At 40.6% G+C, this 16,403-nt stretch overlaps 1 protein-coding gene and 1 long non-coding RNA gene across 2 annotated transcripts in view; one reads left to right on the top strand and one right to left on the bottom strand.

Annotated features, from left to right (window-relative positions):
* The window catches only part of slc8a1a (solute carrier family 8 member 1a), a gene marked incomplete at both ends in the record, with an annotated part of 89,231 nt that extends 73,661 nt beyond the window's left edge, over nucleotides 1-15,570 (bottom strand). Inside the window, 2 exons of the mRNA XM_084072690.1 lie at nucleotides 12,231-12,462; nucleotides 15,470-15,570. Coding sequence (XP_083928816.1) covers nucleotides 12,231-12,462; nucleotides 15,470-15,570 — 333 coding nt within the window. The remainder of the gene's footprint in view (nucleotides 1-12,230; nucleotides 12,463-15,469) is intronic.
* LOC311061158 lies at nucleotides 9,904-10,456 on the top strand. The gene is made up of 3 exons (XR_014602375.1): nucleotides 9,904-9,918; nucleotides 10,068-10,228; nucleotides 10,334-10,456. It is a non-coding gene; the product is annotated as an uncharacterized lncRNA (long non-coding RNA).
* Nucleotides 15,571-16,403: the final 833 nt, after the last annotated feature.

Genomic DNA, 16,403 nt, shown 5'->3' with positions numbered 1-16,403 from the left:
GCACCCCCCTAACCCTAACCGCACGCGGATGCCACATAGTCGGAGAAAAGGTCTGTCGGATTAACGCATGCCTCCCCTCTTTAAGAGCTGGTGGTAACTGTGACTGTTTTAATTTAACACTCTTTAAGAGCCGGTGGTAACTGTGACTGTTTTAATCTAACACGCTTTAAGAGCCGGTGGTAACTGACTGTTTTAATTTAACACGCTTTTAGAGCAGGTGGTAACTGTGACTGTTTTAATTTAACACGCTTTAAGAGCCGGTGGTAACTGTGACTGTTTTCATTTAACACGCTTTTAGAGCCGGTGGTAACTGTGACTGTTTTAATTTAACACGCTTTAAGAGCCGGTGGTAACTGTGACTGTTTTAATTTAACACGCTTTAAGAGCCGGTGGTAACTGTGACTGTTTTAATTTAACACGCTTTAAGAGCCGGTGGTAACTGACTGTTTTAATTTAACACGCTTTTAGAGCCGGTGGTAACTGTGACTGTTTTAATTTAAGAGCTGGTGGTAACCGTGACTGTTTTAATTTAACACTCTTTAAGAACCGGTGGTAACTGTGACTGTTTTAATTTAACACTCTTTAAGAGCCGGTGGTAACTGTGACTGTTTTAATTTAACACGCTTTAAGAGCCAGTGGTAACTGTGACTGTTTTAATTTAACACGCTTTAAGAGCCGGTGGTAACTGTGACTGTTTTAATTTAACACGCTTTAAGAGCCGGTGGTAACTGTGACTGTTTTAATTTAACACGCTTTAAAAGCCGGTGGTAACCGTGACTGTTTTAATTTAACACGCATTAAGAGCCGGTGGTAACTGTGACTGTTTTAATTTAACACGCTTTAAGAGCCGGTGGTAACTGTGACTGTTTTAATTTAACACGCTTTAAGAGCCGGTGGTAACTGTGACTGTTTTAATTTAACAGTCTTTAAGAGCCGGTGGTAACTGTGACTTTTTTAATTTAACACGCTTTAAGAGCCGGTGGTAACTGTGACTGCTTTAATTTAACACGCTTTAAGAGCCGGTGGTAACTGTGACTGTTTTAATTTAACACTCTTTAAGAGCCGGTGGTAACTGTGACTGTTTTAATTTAACACGCTTTAAGAGCCAGTGGTAACTGTGACTGTTTTAATTTAACACGCTTTAAGAGCCGGTGGTAACTGTGACTGTTTTAATTTAACACGCTTTAAGAGCCGGTGGTAACTGTGACTGTTTTAATTTAACACGCTTTAAAAGCCGGTGGTAACCGTGACTGTTTTAATTTAACACGCATTAAGAGCCGGTGGTAACTGTGACTGTTTTAATTTAACACGCTTTAAGAGCCGGTGGTAACTGTGACTGTTTTAATTTAACAGTCTTTAAGAGCCGGTGGTAACTGTGACTTTTTTAATTTAACACTCTTTAAGGGAGGAGTTCACCCAAAAAAAATACTTATTTTCTATCAATTACACACCCCATGAAGCCTTGATTTCATGGATTTATTTTTGTTTTTGTGGAATTCCTAAGACAATAGCTTGATGACCGTGTGTATTTCCGGTAGGAGACACAAATGATCTACTTTGTGTCTCCTACCGGATACATTAGCCGGTAGGAGACGGACGGCAATCAAATTATTAGCTTCGGAATGCGACAAAAACAAAAAAGAATCCATGGATTCAAGGCTTCATAGGGTGTGCAATTGATAGAAAATAAGTCATTTTTTGGGTGAACTCCTCCTTTAAGAGCTGGTGGTAACTGTGACTGTTTTAATTTAACACGCTTTAAGAGCCGGTGGTAACTGTGACTGTTTTAACTTAACACGCTTTAAAAGCCGGTGGTAACTGTGACTGTTTTAATTTAACACGCTTTAAGAGCCGGTGGTAACTGTGACTGTTTTAATTTAACACGCTTTAAGAGCCGGTGGTAACTGTGACTGTTTTAATTTAACACTCTTTAAGAACCGGTGGTAACTGTGACTGTTTTAATTTAACACGCTTTAAGAGCCGGTGGTAACTGTGAGCTGGTGGTAACTGTGACTGTTTTAATTTAACACGCTTTAAGAGCCGGTGGTAACTGTGACTATTTTAATTTAACACGCTTTAAGAGCCGGTGGTAACTGTGACTGTTTTAATTCAACACTCTTTAAGGGGTGCAGTACGTTAGTCCTACAGCGCATTCCTCCGACAACGCAGCGCTCCGACGTTTCCAATACTAAACCCGAACCAAACCCGCACCCTAACCCGGGAGGCATGTGGCATCCGCGTGCGGTTAGGGTTAGGGTGCGGGTTTGGTTCGGGTTTACTGTTTAATGTCGGAGCACTGCGCTGTCGGAGGAATGCGCAGTCGGACTAACGTATTGCACCCCCCTAACCCTAACCGCACGCGGATGCCACATAGTCGGAGAAAAGGTCTGTCGGATTAACGCATGCCTCCCCTCTTTAAGAGCTGGTGGTAACTGTGACTGTTTTAATTTAACACTCTTTAAGAGCCGGTGGTAACTGTGACTGTTTTAATCTAACACGCTTTAAGAGCCGGTGGTAACTGACTGTTTTAATTTAACACGCTTTTAGAGCAGGTGGTAACTGTGACTGTTTTAATTTAACACGCTTTAAGAGCCGGTGGTAACTGTGACTGTTTTCATTTAACACGCTTTTAGAGCCGGTGGTAACTGTGACTGTTTTAATTTAACACGCTTTAAGAGCCGGTGGTAACTGTGACTGTTTTAATTTAACACGCTTTAAGAGCCGGTGGTAACTGTGACTGTTTTAATTTAACACGCTTTAAGAGCCGGTGGTAACTGACTGTTTTAATTTAACACGCTTTTAGAGCCGGTGGTAACTGTGACTGTTTTAATTTAAGAGCTGGTGGTAACCGTGACTGTTTTAATTTAACACTCTTTAAGAACCGGTGGTAACTGTGACTGTTTTAATTTAACACTCTTTAAGAGCCGGTGGTAACTGTGACTGTTTTAATTTAACACGCTTTAAGAGCCAGTGGTAACTGTGACTGTTTTAATTTAACACGCTTTAAGAGCCGGTGGTAACTGTGACTGTTTTAATTTAACACGCTTTAAGAGCCGGTGGTAACTGTGACTGTTTTAATTTAACACGCTTTAAAAGCCGGTGGTAACCGTGACTGTTTTAATTTAACACGCATTAAGAGCCGGTGGTAACTGTGACTGTTTTAATTTAACACGCTTTAAGAGCCGGTGGTAACTGTGACTGTTTTAATTTAACACGCTTTAAGAGCCGGTGGTAACTGTGACTGTTTTAATTTAACAGTCTTTAAGAGCCGGTGGTAACTGTGACTTTTTTAATTTAACACGCTTTAAGAGCCGGTGGTAACTGTGACTGCTTTAATTTAACACGCTTTAAGAGCCGGTGGTAACTGTGACTGTTTTAATTTAACACTCTTTAAGAGCCGGTGGTAACTGTGACTGTTTTAATTTAACACGCTTTAAGAGCCAGTGGTAACTGTGACTGTTTTAATTTAACACGCTTTAAGAGCCGGTGGTAACTGTGACTGTTTTAATTTAACACGCTTTAAGAGCCGGTGGTAACTGTGACTGTTTTAATTTAACACGCTTTAAAAGCCGGTGGTAACCGTGACTGTTTTAATTTAACACGCATTAAGAGCCGGTGGTAACTGTGACTGTTTTAATTTAACACGCTTTAAGAGCCGGTGGTAACTGTGACTGTTTTAATTTAACAGTCTTTAAGAGCCGGTGGTAACTGTGACTTTTTTAATTTAACACTCTTTAAGGGAGGAGTTCACCCAAAAAAAATACTTATTTTCTATCAATTACACACCCCATGAAGCCTTGATTTCATGGATTTATTTTTGTTTTTGTGGAATTCCTAAGACAATAGCTTGATGACCGTGTGTATTTCCGGTAGGAGACACAAATGATCTACTTTGTGTCTCCTACCGGATACATTAGCCGGTAGGAGACGGACGGCAATCAAATTATTAGCTTCGGAATGCGACAAAAACAAAAAAGAATCCATGGATTCAAGGCTTCATAGGGTGTGCAATTGATAGAAAATAAGTCATTTTTTGGGTGAACTCCTCCTTTAAGAGCTGGTGGTAACTGTGACTGTTTTAATTTAACACGCTTTAAGAGCCGGTGGTAACTGTGACTGTTTTAACTTAACACGCTTTAAAAGCCGGTGGTAACTGTGACTGTTTTAATTTAACACGCTTTAAGAGCCGGTGGTAACTGTGACTGTTTTAATTTAACACGCTTTAAGAGCCGGTGGTAACTGTGACTGTTTTAATTTAACACTCTTTAAGAACCGGTGGTAACTGTGACTGTTTTAATTTAACACGCTTTAAGAGCCGGTGGTAACTGTGAGCTGGTGGTAACTGTGACTGTTTTAATTTAACACGCTTTAAGAGCCGGTGGTAACTGTGACTATTTTAATTTAACACGCTTTAAGAGCCGGTGGTAACTGTGACTGTTTTAATTCAACACTCTTTAAGGGGTGCAGTACGTTAGTCCTACAGCGCATTCCTCCGACAACGCAGCGCTCCGACGTTTCCAATACTAAACCCGAACCAAACCCGCACCCTAACCCGGGAGGCATGTGGCATCCGCGTGCGGTTAGGGTTAGGGTGCGGGTTTGGTTCGGGTTTACTGTTTAATGTCGGAGCACTGCGCTGTCGGAGGAATGCGCAGTCGGACTAACGTATTGCACCCCCCTAACCCTAACCGCACGCGGATGCCACATAGTCGGAGAAAAGGTCTGTCGGATTAACGCATGCCTCCCCTCTTTAAGAGCTGGTGGTAACTGTGACTGTTTTAATTTAACACTCTTTAAGAGCCGGTGGTAACTGTGACTGTTTTAATCTAACACGCTTTAAGAGCCGGTGGTAACTGACTGTTTTAATTTAACACGCTTTTAGAGCAGGTGGTAACTGTGACTGTTTTAATTTAACACGCTTTAAGAGCCGGTGGTAACTGTGACTGTTTTCATTTAACACGCTTTTAGAGCCGGTGGTAACTGTGACTGTTTTAATTTAACACGCTTTAAGAGCCGGTGGTAACTGTGACTGTTTTAATTTAACACGCTTTAAGAGCCGGTGGTAACTGTGACTGTTTTAATTTAACACGCTTTAAGAGCCGGTGGTAACTGACTGTTTTAATTTAACACGCTTTTAGAGCCGGTGGTAACTGTGACTGTTTTAATTTAAGAGCTGGTGGTAACCGTGACTGTTTTAATTTAACACTCTTTAAGAACCGGTGGTAACTGTGACTGTTTTAATTTAACACGCTTTAAGAGCCGGTGGTAACTGTGACTGTTTTAATTTAACCAAGTTAAGAGCCGATGGTAACTGTGACTGTTTTAATTTAACACTCTTTAAGAACCGGTGGTAACTGTGACTGTTTTCATTTAATACGCTTTAAGAGCCGGTGGTAACTGTGACTGTTTTAATTTAACACTCTTTAAGAGCCGGTGGTAACTGTGACTGTTTTAATTTAACACTTTTTAAGAGACGGTGGTAACTGTGACTGTTTTAATTTAACACTCTTTAAGAGCCGGTGGTAACTGTGACTGTTTTAATTTAACACTCTTTAAGAGCCGGTGGTAACTGTGACTGTTTAAATTTAACACGCTTTAAGAGCCGGTGGTAACTGTGACTGTTTTAATTTAACACGCTTTAAAAGCCGGTGGTAACTGTGACTGTTTTAATTTAACACGCTTTAAGAGCCGGTGGTAACTGTGACTGCTTTAATTTAACACGCTTTAAGAGCCGGTGGTAACTGTGACTGTTTTAATTTAACACTCTTTAAGAACCGGTGGTAACTGTGACTGTTTCATTTTAACACGCTTTAAGAGCCGGTGGTAACTGTGAGCTGGTGGTAACTGTGACTGTTTTAATTTAACACGCTTTAAGAGCCGGTGGTAACTGTGACTATTTTAATTTAACACGCTTTAAGAGCCGGTGGTAACTGTGACTGTTTTAATTCAACACTCTTTAAGGGATGCAGTACGTTAGTCCGACAGCGCATTCCTCCGACAGCGCAGCGCTCCGACGTTTCCAATACTAAACCCGAACCAAACCCGCACCCTAACCCGGGAGGCATGTGGCATCCGCGTGCGGTTAGGGTTAGGGTGCGGGTTTGGTTCGGGTTTACTGTTTAATGTCGGAGCACTGCGCTGTCGGAGGAATGCGCAGTCGGACTAACGTATTGCACCCCCCTAACCCTAACCGCACGCGGATGCCACATAGTCGGAGAAAAGGTCTGTCGGATTAACGCATGCCTCCCCTCTTTAAGAGCCGGTGGTAACTGTGACTGTTTTAATTTAACAGTCTTTAAGAGCCGTTGGTAACTGTGACTGTTTTAATTTAACAGTCTTTAAGAGCCGGTGGTAACTGTGACTGTTTTAATTTAACAGTCTTTAAGAGCCGTTGGTAACTGTGACTGTTTTAATTTAACACGCTTTAAGAGCCGGTGGTAACTGACTGTTTTAATTTAACACGCTTTTAGAGCAGGTGGTAACTGTGACTGTTTTAATTTAACACGCTTTAAGAGCCGGTGGTAACTGTGACTGTTTTCATTTAACACGCTTATAGAGCCGGTGGTAACTGTGACTGTTTTAATTTAACACGCTTTAAGAGCAGGTGGTAACTGTGACTGTTTTAATTTAACACGCTTTAAGAGCCGGTGGTAACTGTGACTGTTTTCATTTAACACGCTTTTAGAGCCGGTGGTAACTGTGACTGTTTTAATTTAACACGCTTTAAGAGCCGGTGGTAACTGTGACTGTTTTAATTTAACACGCTTTAAGAGCCGGTGGTAACTGTGACTGTTTTAATTTAAGAGCTGGTGGTAACCGTGACTGTTTTAATTTAACACTCTTTAAGAACCGGTGGTAACTGTGACTGTTTTAATTTAACACGCTTTAAGAGCCGGTGGTAACTGTGACTGTTTTAATTTAACCAATTTAAGAGCCGATGGTAACTGTGACTGTTTTAATTTAACACTCTTTAAGAACCGGTGGTAACTGTGACTGTTTTCATTTAATACGCTTTAAGAGCCGGTGGTAACTGTGACTGTTTTAATTTAACACTCTTTAAGAGCCGGTGGTAACTGTGACTGTTTTAATTTAACACTTTTTAAGAGACGGTGGTAACTGTGACTGTTTTAATTTAACACTCTTTAAGAGCCGGTGGTAACTGTGACTGTTTTAATTTAACACTCTTTAAGAGCCGGTGGTAACTGTGACTGTTTTAATTTAACACTCTTTAAGAGCCGGTGGTAACTGTGACTGTTTTAATTTAACACTCTTTAAGAGCCGGTGGTAACTGTGACTGTTTAAATTTAACACGCTTTAAGAGCCGGTGGTAACTGTGACTGTTTTAATTTAACACGCTTTAAAAGCCGGTGGTAACTGTGACTGTTTTAATTTAACACGCTTTAAGAGCCGGTGGTAACTGTGACTGCTTTAATTTAACACGCTTTAAGAGCCGGTGGTAACTGTGACTGTTTTAATTTAACACTCTTTAAGAACCGGTGGTAACTGTGACTGTTTCAATTTAACACGCTTTAAGAGCCGGTGGTAACTGTGACTGTTTTAATTCAACACTCTTTAAGGGATGCAGTACGTTAGTCCGACAGCGCATTCCTCCGACAGCGCAGCGCTCCGACGTTTCCAATACTAAACCCGAACCAAACCCGCACCCTAACCCGGGAGGCATGTGGCATCCGCGTGCGGTTAGGGTTAGGGTGCGGGTTTGGTTCGGGTTTACTGTTTAATGTCGGAGCACTGCGCTGTCGGAGGAATGCGCAGTCGGACTAACGTATTGCACCCCCCTAACCCTAACCGCACGCGGATGCCACATAGTCGGAGAAAAGGTCTGTCGGATTAACGCATGCCTCCCCTCTTTAAGAGCCGGTGGTAACTGTGACTGTTTTAATTTAACAGTCTTTAAGAGCCGTTGGTAACTGTGACTGTTTTAATTTAACAGTCTTTAAGAGCCGGTGGTAACTGTGACTGTTTTAATTTAACAGTCTTTAAGAGCCGTTGGTAACTGTGACTGTTTTAATTTAACACGCTTTAAGAGCCGGTGGTAACTGACTGTTTTAATTTAACACGCTTTTAGAGCAGGTGGTAACTGTGACTGTTTTAATTTAACACGCTTTAAGAGCCGGTGGTAACTGTGACTGTTTTCATTTAACACGCTTTTAGAGCCGGTGGTAACTGTGACTGTTTTAATTTAACACGCTTTAAGAGCCGGTGGTAACTGTGACTGTTTTAATTTAACACGCTTTAAGAGCCGGTGGTAACTGTGACTGTTTTCATTTAACACGCTTTAAGAGCCGGTGGTAACTGTGACTGTTTTAATTTAACACGCTTTAAGAGCCGGTGGTAACTGACTGTTTTAATTTAACACGCTTTTAGAGCCGGTGGTAACTGTGACTGTTTTAATTTAACACGTTTTAAGAGCTGGTGGTAACCGTGACTGTTTTAATTTAACACTCTTTAAGAACCGGTGGTAACTGTGACTTTTTTAATTTAACACGCTTTAAGAGCCGGTGGTAACTGTGACTGTTTTAATTTAACACTCTTTAAGAGCCGGTGGTAACTGTGACTGTTTTAATTTAACCAATTTAAGAGCCGATGGTAACTGTGACTGTTTTCATTTAATGCGCTTTAAGAGCCGGTGGTAACTGTGACTGTTTTAATTTAACACTCTTTAAGAGCCGGTGGTAACTGTGACTGTTATAATTTAACACTTTTTAAGAGACGGTGGTAACTGTGACTGCTTTAATTTAACACTCTTTAAGAGCCGGTGGTAACTGTGACTGTTTTAATTTAACACTCTTTAAGAGCCGGTGGTAACTGTGACTGTTTTAATTTAACACTCTTTAAGAGCCGGTGGTAACTGTGACTGTTTTAATTGAACACGCTTTAAGAGCCGGTGGTAACTGTGACTGTTTTAATTTAACACGCTTTAAGAGCCGGTGGTAACTGTGACTTTTAATTTAACACGCTTTAAAAGCCGGTGGTAACTGTGACTGTTTTAATTTAACACGCTTTAAGAGCCGGTGGTAACTGTGACTGTTTTCATTTAACACGCTTTAAGAGCCGGTGGTAACTGTGACTGTTTTAATTTAACAGTCTTTAAGAGCCGGTGGTAACTGTGACTTTTTTAATTTAACACTCTTTAAGGGAGGAGTTCACCCAAAAAAAATACTTATTTTCTATCAATTACACACCCCATGAAGCCTTGATTTCATGGATTTATTTTTGTTTTTGTGGAATTCCTAAGACAATAGCTTGATGACCGTGTGTATTTCCGGTAGGAGACACAAATGATCTACTTTGTGTCTCCTACCGGATACATTAGCCGGTAGGAGACGGCAATCAAATTATTAGCTTCGGAATGCGACAAAAACAAAAAAGAATCCATGGATTCAAGGCTTCATAGGGTGTGCAATTGATAGAAAATAAGTCATTTTTTGGGTGAACTCCTCCTTTAAGAGCTGGTGGTAACTGTGACTGTTTTAATTTAACACGCTTTAAGAGCCGGTGGTAACTGTGACTGTTGCATATCAGTCCAAAGTTATATAAGAAAATGTATTCATTATTGTACGTATTTCCATTCAATGTAGATTGTGGTTTGTGGATTGTGGCAGATATAATATAAAGACAATATTGTTTAATTAGGTCTGCTGCCACTCTTATTTATTTTAAAACACAACTAAAGACCTTTCTGTTTTCCACTGCCTTCTAGAGGCAATCTGATAAGTTAACATTGCATTTTAAATTACTGACGCACAAATAAAATCTATGTCTATTTCTAATATCACAGATGCTGAAAGAAACACCTGGCTGGCAGTGAGCACTGATCACCAGTGCAAAGACTGGACACGACAAGAAGAAGTGCAAAGACGATTTTCAGGTGAAAAAATAATTGTCTAATTGTCTTAGGTAGTGTAAACTGTTTTTTTCTAATCTGTTTTAAAGCATTGCAAATACATGATCAAAGGTCATGTTTTAGTTTAACAATCTATTGTTATGTGGAAAGCAACAGACGAACACTGTTAACATGCAAACCAAATATGTCTAATTATGTTTAGGTGAAGTTCTCACAGCTACAAAATGGATGATGAGCATTGAGGGTCCGGTCGTTGTGGCTCCACAGATCAACTTCCTGGCTGGACTGGCAGCTTTTCCAGTTATTACAACTTCACTCTGGTGCACAGGAGCACGCCTGTTACACACTGGAATTCATTCAAAGGTAACTTTCTGCTTGAAGTAGAACCATCATATGTAACTCGAAAAATGTGCTCTCTTGTAGAGCAGCTATGAGTGCACTTTTTCCATATGTGATTTGTGATTTCAGATGTTTCGTTGGGATCAACCCATTAGCGGTGGCACCAAAACGACAAAGCTGCTCAGCCAGTCTATCCTCCTGTCTCCTCCCTCCTGAAGCGATTGATGGACTTCGATTGGCTTTGAGTGTAAGTTATGTGCAAAACATTTGGACCATTCTCTTCCCCACTATATGAATGACATTCTTAATATGTTGCTTTGCTGTCTTATAGGTCATATTTTAGTAGAGTTTTTTCATTTATTTCGTTTTTTAGATCTCTATCTCAAGCTCTGATTTTAGGAGTTGTTCAGAAGAAAAGAAGTGGTCAGAACACTGTCTTCAGTTACATTTTATTTATTTATCTATTTGTAAGAAGAAGGTTTCGATTAGCTGACCTTCATCAGGTAGTTAACCGAAACATTTTTCTTCAAATAAATCCTAAGTAAGTAAATATGGTGTGCAGGACCACTTGTTTTCTTCTCTAGGTTGGCTGTCATCTCCTGTGTAAGTAGGTGTGCAAAAGGACTTTGCCTACTAGATGTTGTTCAGAAAAGGGAAAGTCAACTAAAGTAATCACAGGGCAGTTTCTGGATTGCCCTTCACCTCCCCAGACCTGCCATCTTTTAACTTTACCTTGATAATTGTAACCAGTAATAATTGTAAACTTGGCAGGTTCTTGGACAGACTCAATAAATGCACTGACTTTTCATAGAGTTCTAAATAATTGTAACAATAATTAGGGAAAAAAATACTAAAATAGTTAATCTGTTTGAATAAAGGGCATTATCAGCAATAAACTCACAGGGAAGCTCCTGTACACTAAAACAGGCGGTGTAGCAAATGTGTCGTGGAATGCTTAAGAGTCTGTAGTAGACTTTGGTCCACTGTTTTCTCATCATCTCCTTTTCTCTTCTCTGTAGAGACAACCCAGAAGAAGAAGAAGTGGCCAGGCACTACCAAAGGCTGGCTGGGTACATGGATTCAAAGCTGACAGAGCTTTGAAAGGCAGAATAATTAAGTTAAGGCCAGCTGGGTACAGCCATCAATTCCAAGCTGACAGAGCTCCGTTATCGCCAAAGGCAGACTAAGTGAAGAAAGCTGTACTCCAATGTTTTGTGAGCTTGTAGATCAGCTATTTTGTTTGTTTTATATTGAAACACAAATATTGAAAACATGCCCATGATGGGAAAGAAAGCTGTGCTCTAATGTTTTGTGAGGTTGTTGATCAGCTATTTTGTTTGTTTTATATTGAAACAAATTGAAAACATGCCCATGATAGGAAGGATGTGGTAGAGGCGTGAACAATGTATATCATTTGTTTTGTTTTTCTGAATAAATGAATGTTAATGACTTTTAGATTTGTTTTTTATTTATTTATGTAGGTAGGTATATGCATGTATTCCCGAACATATATGTGTAAATAAACATATATGACATATATTTAACATATATATTAAATACATATATGTGCATATTTAACATATATATTGAATACATATATGTGACATATTCAAAATTGGCCGCCTACATATATGTGAATATATGTACATATATGTATATTACATATATGTACATATACAGTACATATATGTAGGCGGCCAATTGCGAATATGTCACATATATGATGAACATATATGTGACATATATTAAAAAATGTATGTTCATATATTTCCTTTCCGTGTGGGGTTAGCGGGAATGAAAACATGGTCGCAACACCGGAAGTGAAAGGCTGAAGGCAGACCAAAACCCCGGTTTCCTTGCGTACGTGTGCTACGTCGACTTCCTCCCAGAGCCAAGTGAGATAGTAAAAAACAGCAGAGGGCGCTGTTTTTCCTTTTCATTTGGCGATGGGTTCCCAGATTGGGTTAGGTTAGGTTAGGGATAGAATGGGTTGGGTTAGGGTTGGGTTAAGGTTGGGTTATAGTACCTTCTCTCCGTTGGGTTTCTTCACAGTGATCTGTCTCTCCTGGGAGGTGATGACCTCTATGGAGGCCATGAAGCGGTCAGCGATGATGGACACGCCCAGGAACATGTAGAAGAGCGCCACAAAGTAGATGACCGCTCTGGCACATCGGTCGCCGAGGTCGGGGTTCAGCGGCCTCCAGACGGGCAGGATGACTCCTGGGTAACAGTCTGTGCTGCCTCCGCATTTTGATTGGCTGGCGTTAGACGATGATGTACCTGATTGATTGATTGATTGATTGATTAATTGGTTGATTGGTTGATTTTTTTTTTTTTTTTTTTTTTATCCTGCGATTTTGTAACCCATTTTTTCACCCGGTGCCAATTTCCTAAGTGATCCTGGGCGCTACACCAGCGCTACGCCAGCGCTACACCAGCGCTACACCAGCGCTACACCAGTCCCCCACAGCCTGGGGAGGCCAGGGCCGAGCTCATGCTTCCTTCAGTGCATGAGAGCCAACTGACCTTCTTGTCACCTGACAGGGGGGAGTTTCCCGGTTGGTTGATTGATTGATTGATTGATTGATTGTTTGATTGATTGATTGATTGATTGATTGATTGATTGATTGATTGATTGATTGATTGAACACTTTATCAGCAGGTTTGTTAAAGGGCTAGACCACTTTGGTAGAGGTTTGAGTTGTGTAGTTATCTTGTCATGATGTAACTCCAAAGGTGGGCGAGAAAAATAAGTGCTTTGATTTTTATGAGAAAATGTAAATATGCTCCTCGTTGACTTACATTGTACGGTCAAGAGGCTCAGGATGAGCTCTTTTAGCCTGTAAACCAAAACAAACCAAGTTGATTCTGAAAATATAGACCAATCACCAAACCCTGTACTGTTTTTGTTTCAAATAAAAGCTCATCTTTCTAAGATCCGGATCTGGATCCGATCCGCAGATCCAGTCTGGGATTTCCTCCTAATAAAAATAACAAAATCAACAGGAACTTGACATTTTTATAAAGAGAAAGACCAAATAAAATAGTTTGGTGATGTTCTATATTGTCAAAATCAACTTGACAAGTGGCTAGGCTAGCAGTTTGCAGCCAGACGTAGTAGTAGACATTGGACATTAAAACAATATGAATTTCTATCAAATATCTTAATTACAATACGATTGAGCCAGCAGTTAAGTTTTGTTTCTGTATGTGTTCAGTTTGGTTAATGTTGTAGCACAAGCACAGCCATCTGAACATAACAGATACATCTGGCAGAAAGGGGGGTGCGCTGGTGGGGGGGTTCCACGATGCGGTGCGGATCACATGCGCGCGATTTTTATTCATAATAATGAATGAATCTACTATAAAACAACAGTAACAACACTCTACCAGCCTCCAGTGGTGGAAAATAGCTGATCTACAAGCTCACAATGCCTTGCGCTTGTAGATCTGCTATTTTCACATGGCTACTGTAATGTTTTATAATAATAATCGAAATCTACAAAGTAACTAGTAACTAAAGTTTTCAAATAATTGTAGTGGAGTAAAAGTACAATATTTGCCTCTGAGATATAGTGGAGTTACTGGAGTAGAAGTAAAACTATTAGAAATTGGAAATACTCGACACTGCAAAAAAAACAAGGTTTCCGGCTATGAAAACCGATGAATATGAGATGTAAACTCAGAGAATTTACAAGAATTTACAAGAGTTTTCCACTCGGAAAACTCAAAGTTGTGTAGGTCGGTAAACTCCTGTATGGTACCAAATTAAGTATGCGTGACCCCCTGCTGGGGTTGCTGCCAGAAAATCACACCTTCAGCCCTGACCTAGATTTCCACAATTTGGTAGGGGGGAGATCCCCCCTCCCTATCTCGAGTAATGCTACTGAGCATGTGCAATAAGCCACGTATGATTGGCTGTGACGTAGGTGGGCATCCCGCCCTCATTTTGGGGGTCACATTGTGTGGGGGGGGGGGGGGGGGGGGCTCACAAGGTGACCCCCCCTCCTAGGGATCTTGGGGGGGGGGGGGGGGTGCCCCCTTATTTTGTTTATTTATATATATATATATATATATATGTTATGTATGCATTTATTTAGTTATATACACACACACACACACACACACAAAACACACACACACACACACACACACACACACACACACACACACACACACACACACACACACACACACACACACACACACACACACACACACACATGATTCTGAAAACAAATAGGCAACAATCTCAGTCAGGTAAATTGTGTTTATTGATAAAAAAAAAAAACATATGAATATATATATATTTTCTTAAAGCGAACATTTGTTACTCAAATCTTTGTTTCTGGGGATTCTACAAATATCTTCTAAAACAGTAAAAAAAAAATCCCCCGGGGTCTTTGAGGGGGTTCCAGGGGGTCCCCAGCTAAATGATGGATAGGAACCAAATGGACCCTTATGGGTCTGTAACTCTGAGAGTGTACAAATGGAACCAAATCTGCTCCAAAATCGTGGAAAATGTGTGCAAATCTTTGAATATATATATTTTCTTAAAGCGAACATTTGTTACTCAAATCTTTGTTTCTGGGGATTCTACAAATATCTTCTAAAACAGTAAAAACAAAAAATCCCCAGGGGTCCTTGAGGGGGTTCCAGGGGGTCCCCAGCTAAATGATGGATAGGAACCAAATGGACCCTTATGGGTCTGTAACTCTGAGAGTGTACAAATGGAACCAAATGGACCCTTACGGGTCTGTAACTCTGAGAGTGTACAAATGGAACCAAATCTGCTCCAAAATCGTGGAAGATTTGTGCAAATCTTTGAATATATATATTTTCTTAAAGCGAACATTTGTTACTCAAATCTTTGTTTCTGGGGATTCTACAAATATCTTCTAAAACAGTAAAAAAAAAATCCCCATCTCCAAATGTTTTTTTCCAGGGACCCCCAGAAGTTGTACAAAACTCCCACAAAGGGGACAATAATAACAAAAAGAAATTGTAGTTCTGTCTCTCAGGCGGTGTTCACTCTCCATTCCGACATCTCACCACTCCGACTAGTGGCTTCCGCGTGCGGTTAGGGTTAGGGTTAGGGTTAGGTATAGGGTTCGTCAACGTCGGAAAGGCGACATGTCGGAAAGGAGAAATGCACCCCTCTCAGGCAGTGTCTCGCTGAACGGCCTCTCATGTCTTTGGAGTCCCTCCACCAAACTGGACAACTTAGTTACTGTGTAAGAGAGCTAAAAATGAGCTGTTCTGTGCCAGTGTGTCTCGCCGCATGCGGTGGTGATGAAGGGAACGCGGGTCTCTTCGGTTGTCTTTCCTCTCCTGAAGCACCTGGCATAAAGCAGAAAGCTCCTCATCTCTCTCGGGTGGAGATGAAACAATCCACACCGCCCGTCCATCTACGATGCCGTCCTCTTCATCTGGGCCTGCGTGCGCCCACACGGCCCTTTCTCCATCAGACTCCAGACATGCAGTCCTGGTGGTCATCAACTGTAAAACATAGAATAGCAATTAAATTATGTATTACATTACCATTATTACAGGAACACAGAATGTAAAACAAAAAAACATCTTACAAACAGTTCCATATAACTTACCCTCAATCTTCTCTGTCGGCTCTTCATTGAGGCATTCATCTTTTTCTTCTGGTCAGCATTCTCTGGTTGGTCCAGGCGATGGCTTCTTCTCAGAGACTCAAAGAGAGTCCTGCAAGCCGCTGAAATACAAGGAAAACACAATTAGGATCTATTTAGTTGTTTATCTACACAAACAACACAATTCCACATCTACACTGCTCTAAAAGAGAACCTACATGTGACTGCAATGTTTAACTGGCCCCAGTAAAAGTCTAAAAAGCAGTATATGTTAGTTGACTTGATTCCAGAGAAGCCAGTTTCAGAGTGCAGACTGCAGACTGTAGACACCTCCACCCCACCCCCGACCTGTTCAAAGCCTCCATCAAAACCTAGCATTTAAGCTTTTGAACTGTATGTGAAAGGCTAACACAATTACCTACTTAGATAAAATAAAACAAATCAATAAATATGTTGTAGCACATGTAAAAGTTTCAGCTAATAGCTTAGCTAGCATACTATAATAATTCAACCAAGACAAGCAGGAAGAATACCCAAACTGAGCAGCATAAAACAGCATGAAAATAAAGTTTAGCTTGTGTTTAGCTTGATGTAAA

Source organism: Gymnoscopelus microlampas, assembly GCF_963454915.1.
Source record: "Gymnoscopelus microlampas genome assembly, chromosome: 2".
In the NCBI taxonomy this organism is placed as follows: Eukaryota; Metazoa; Chordata; class Actinopteri; order Myctophiformes; family Myctophidae; genus Gymnoscopelus; species Gymnoscopelus microlampas.
The sequence above is the reverse complement of the archived record's forward strand: the minus strand, read 5'-3'. Positions and strand labels throughout refer to the sequence as shown.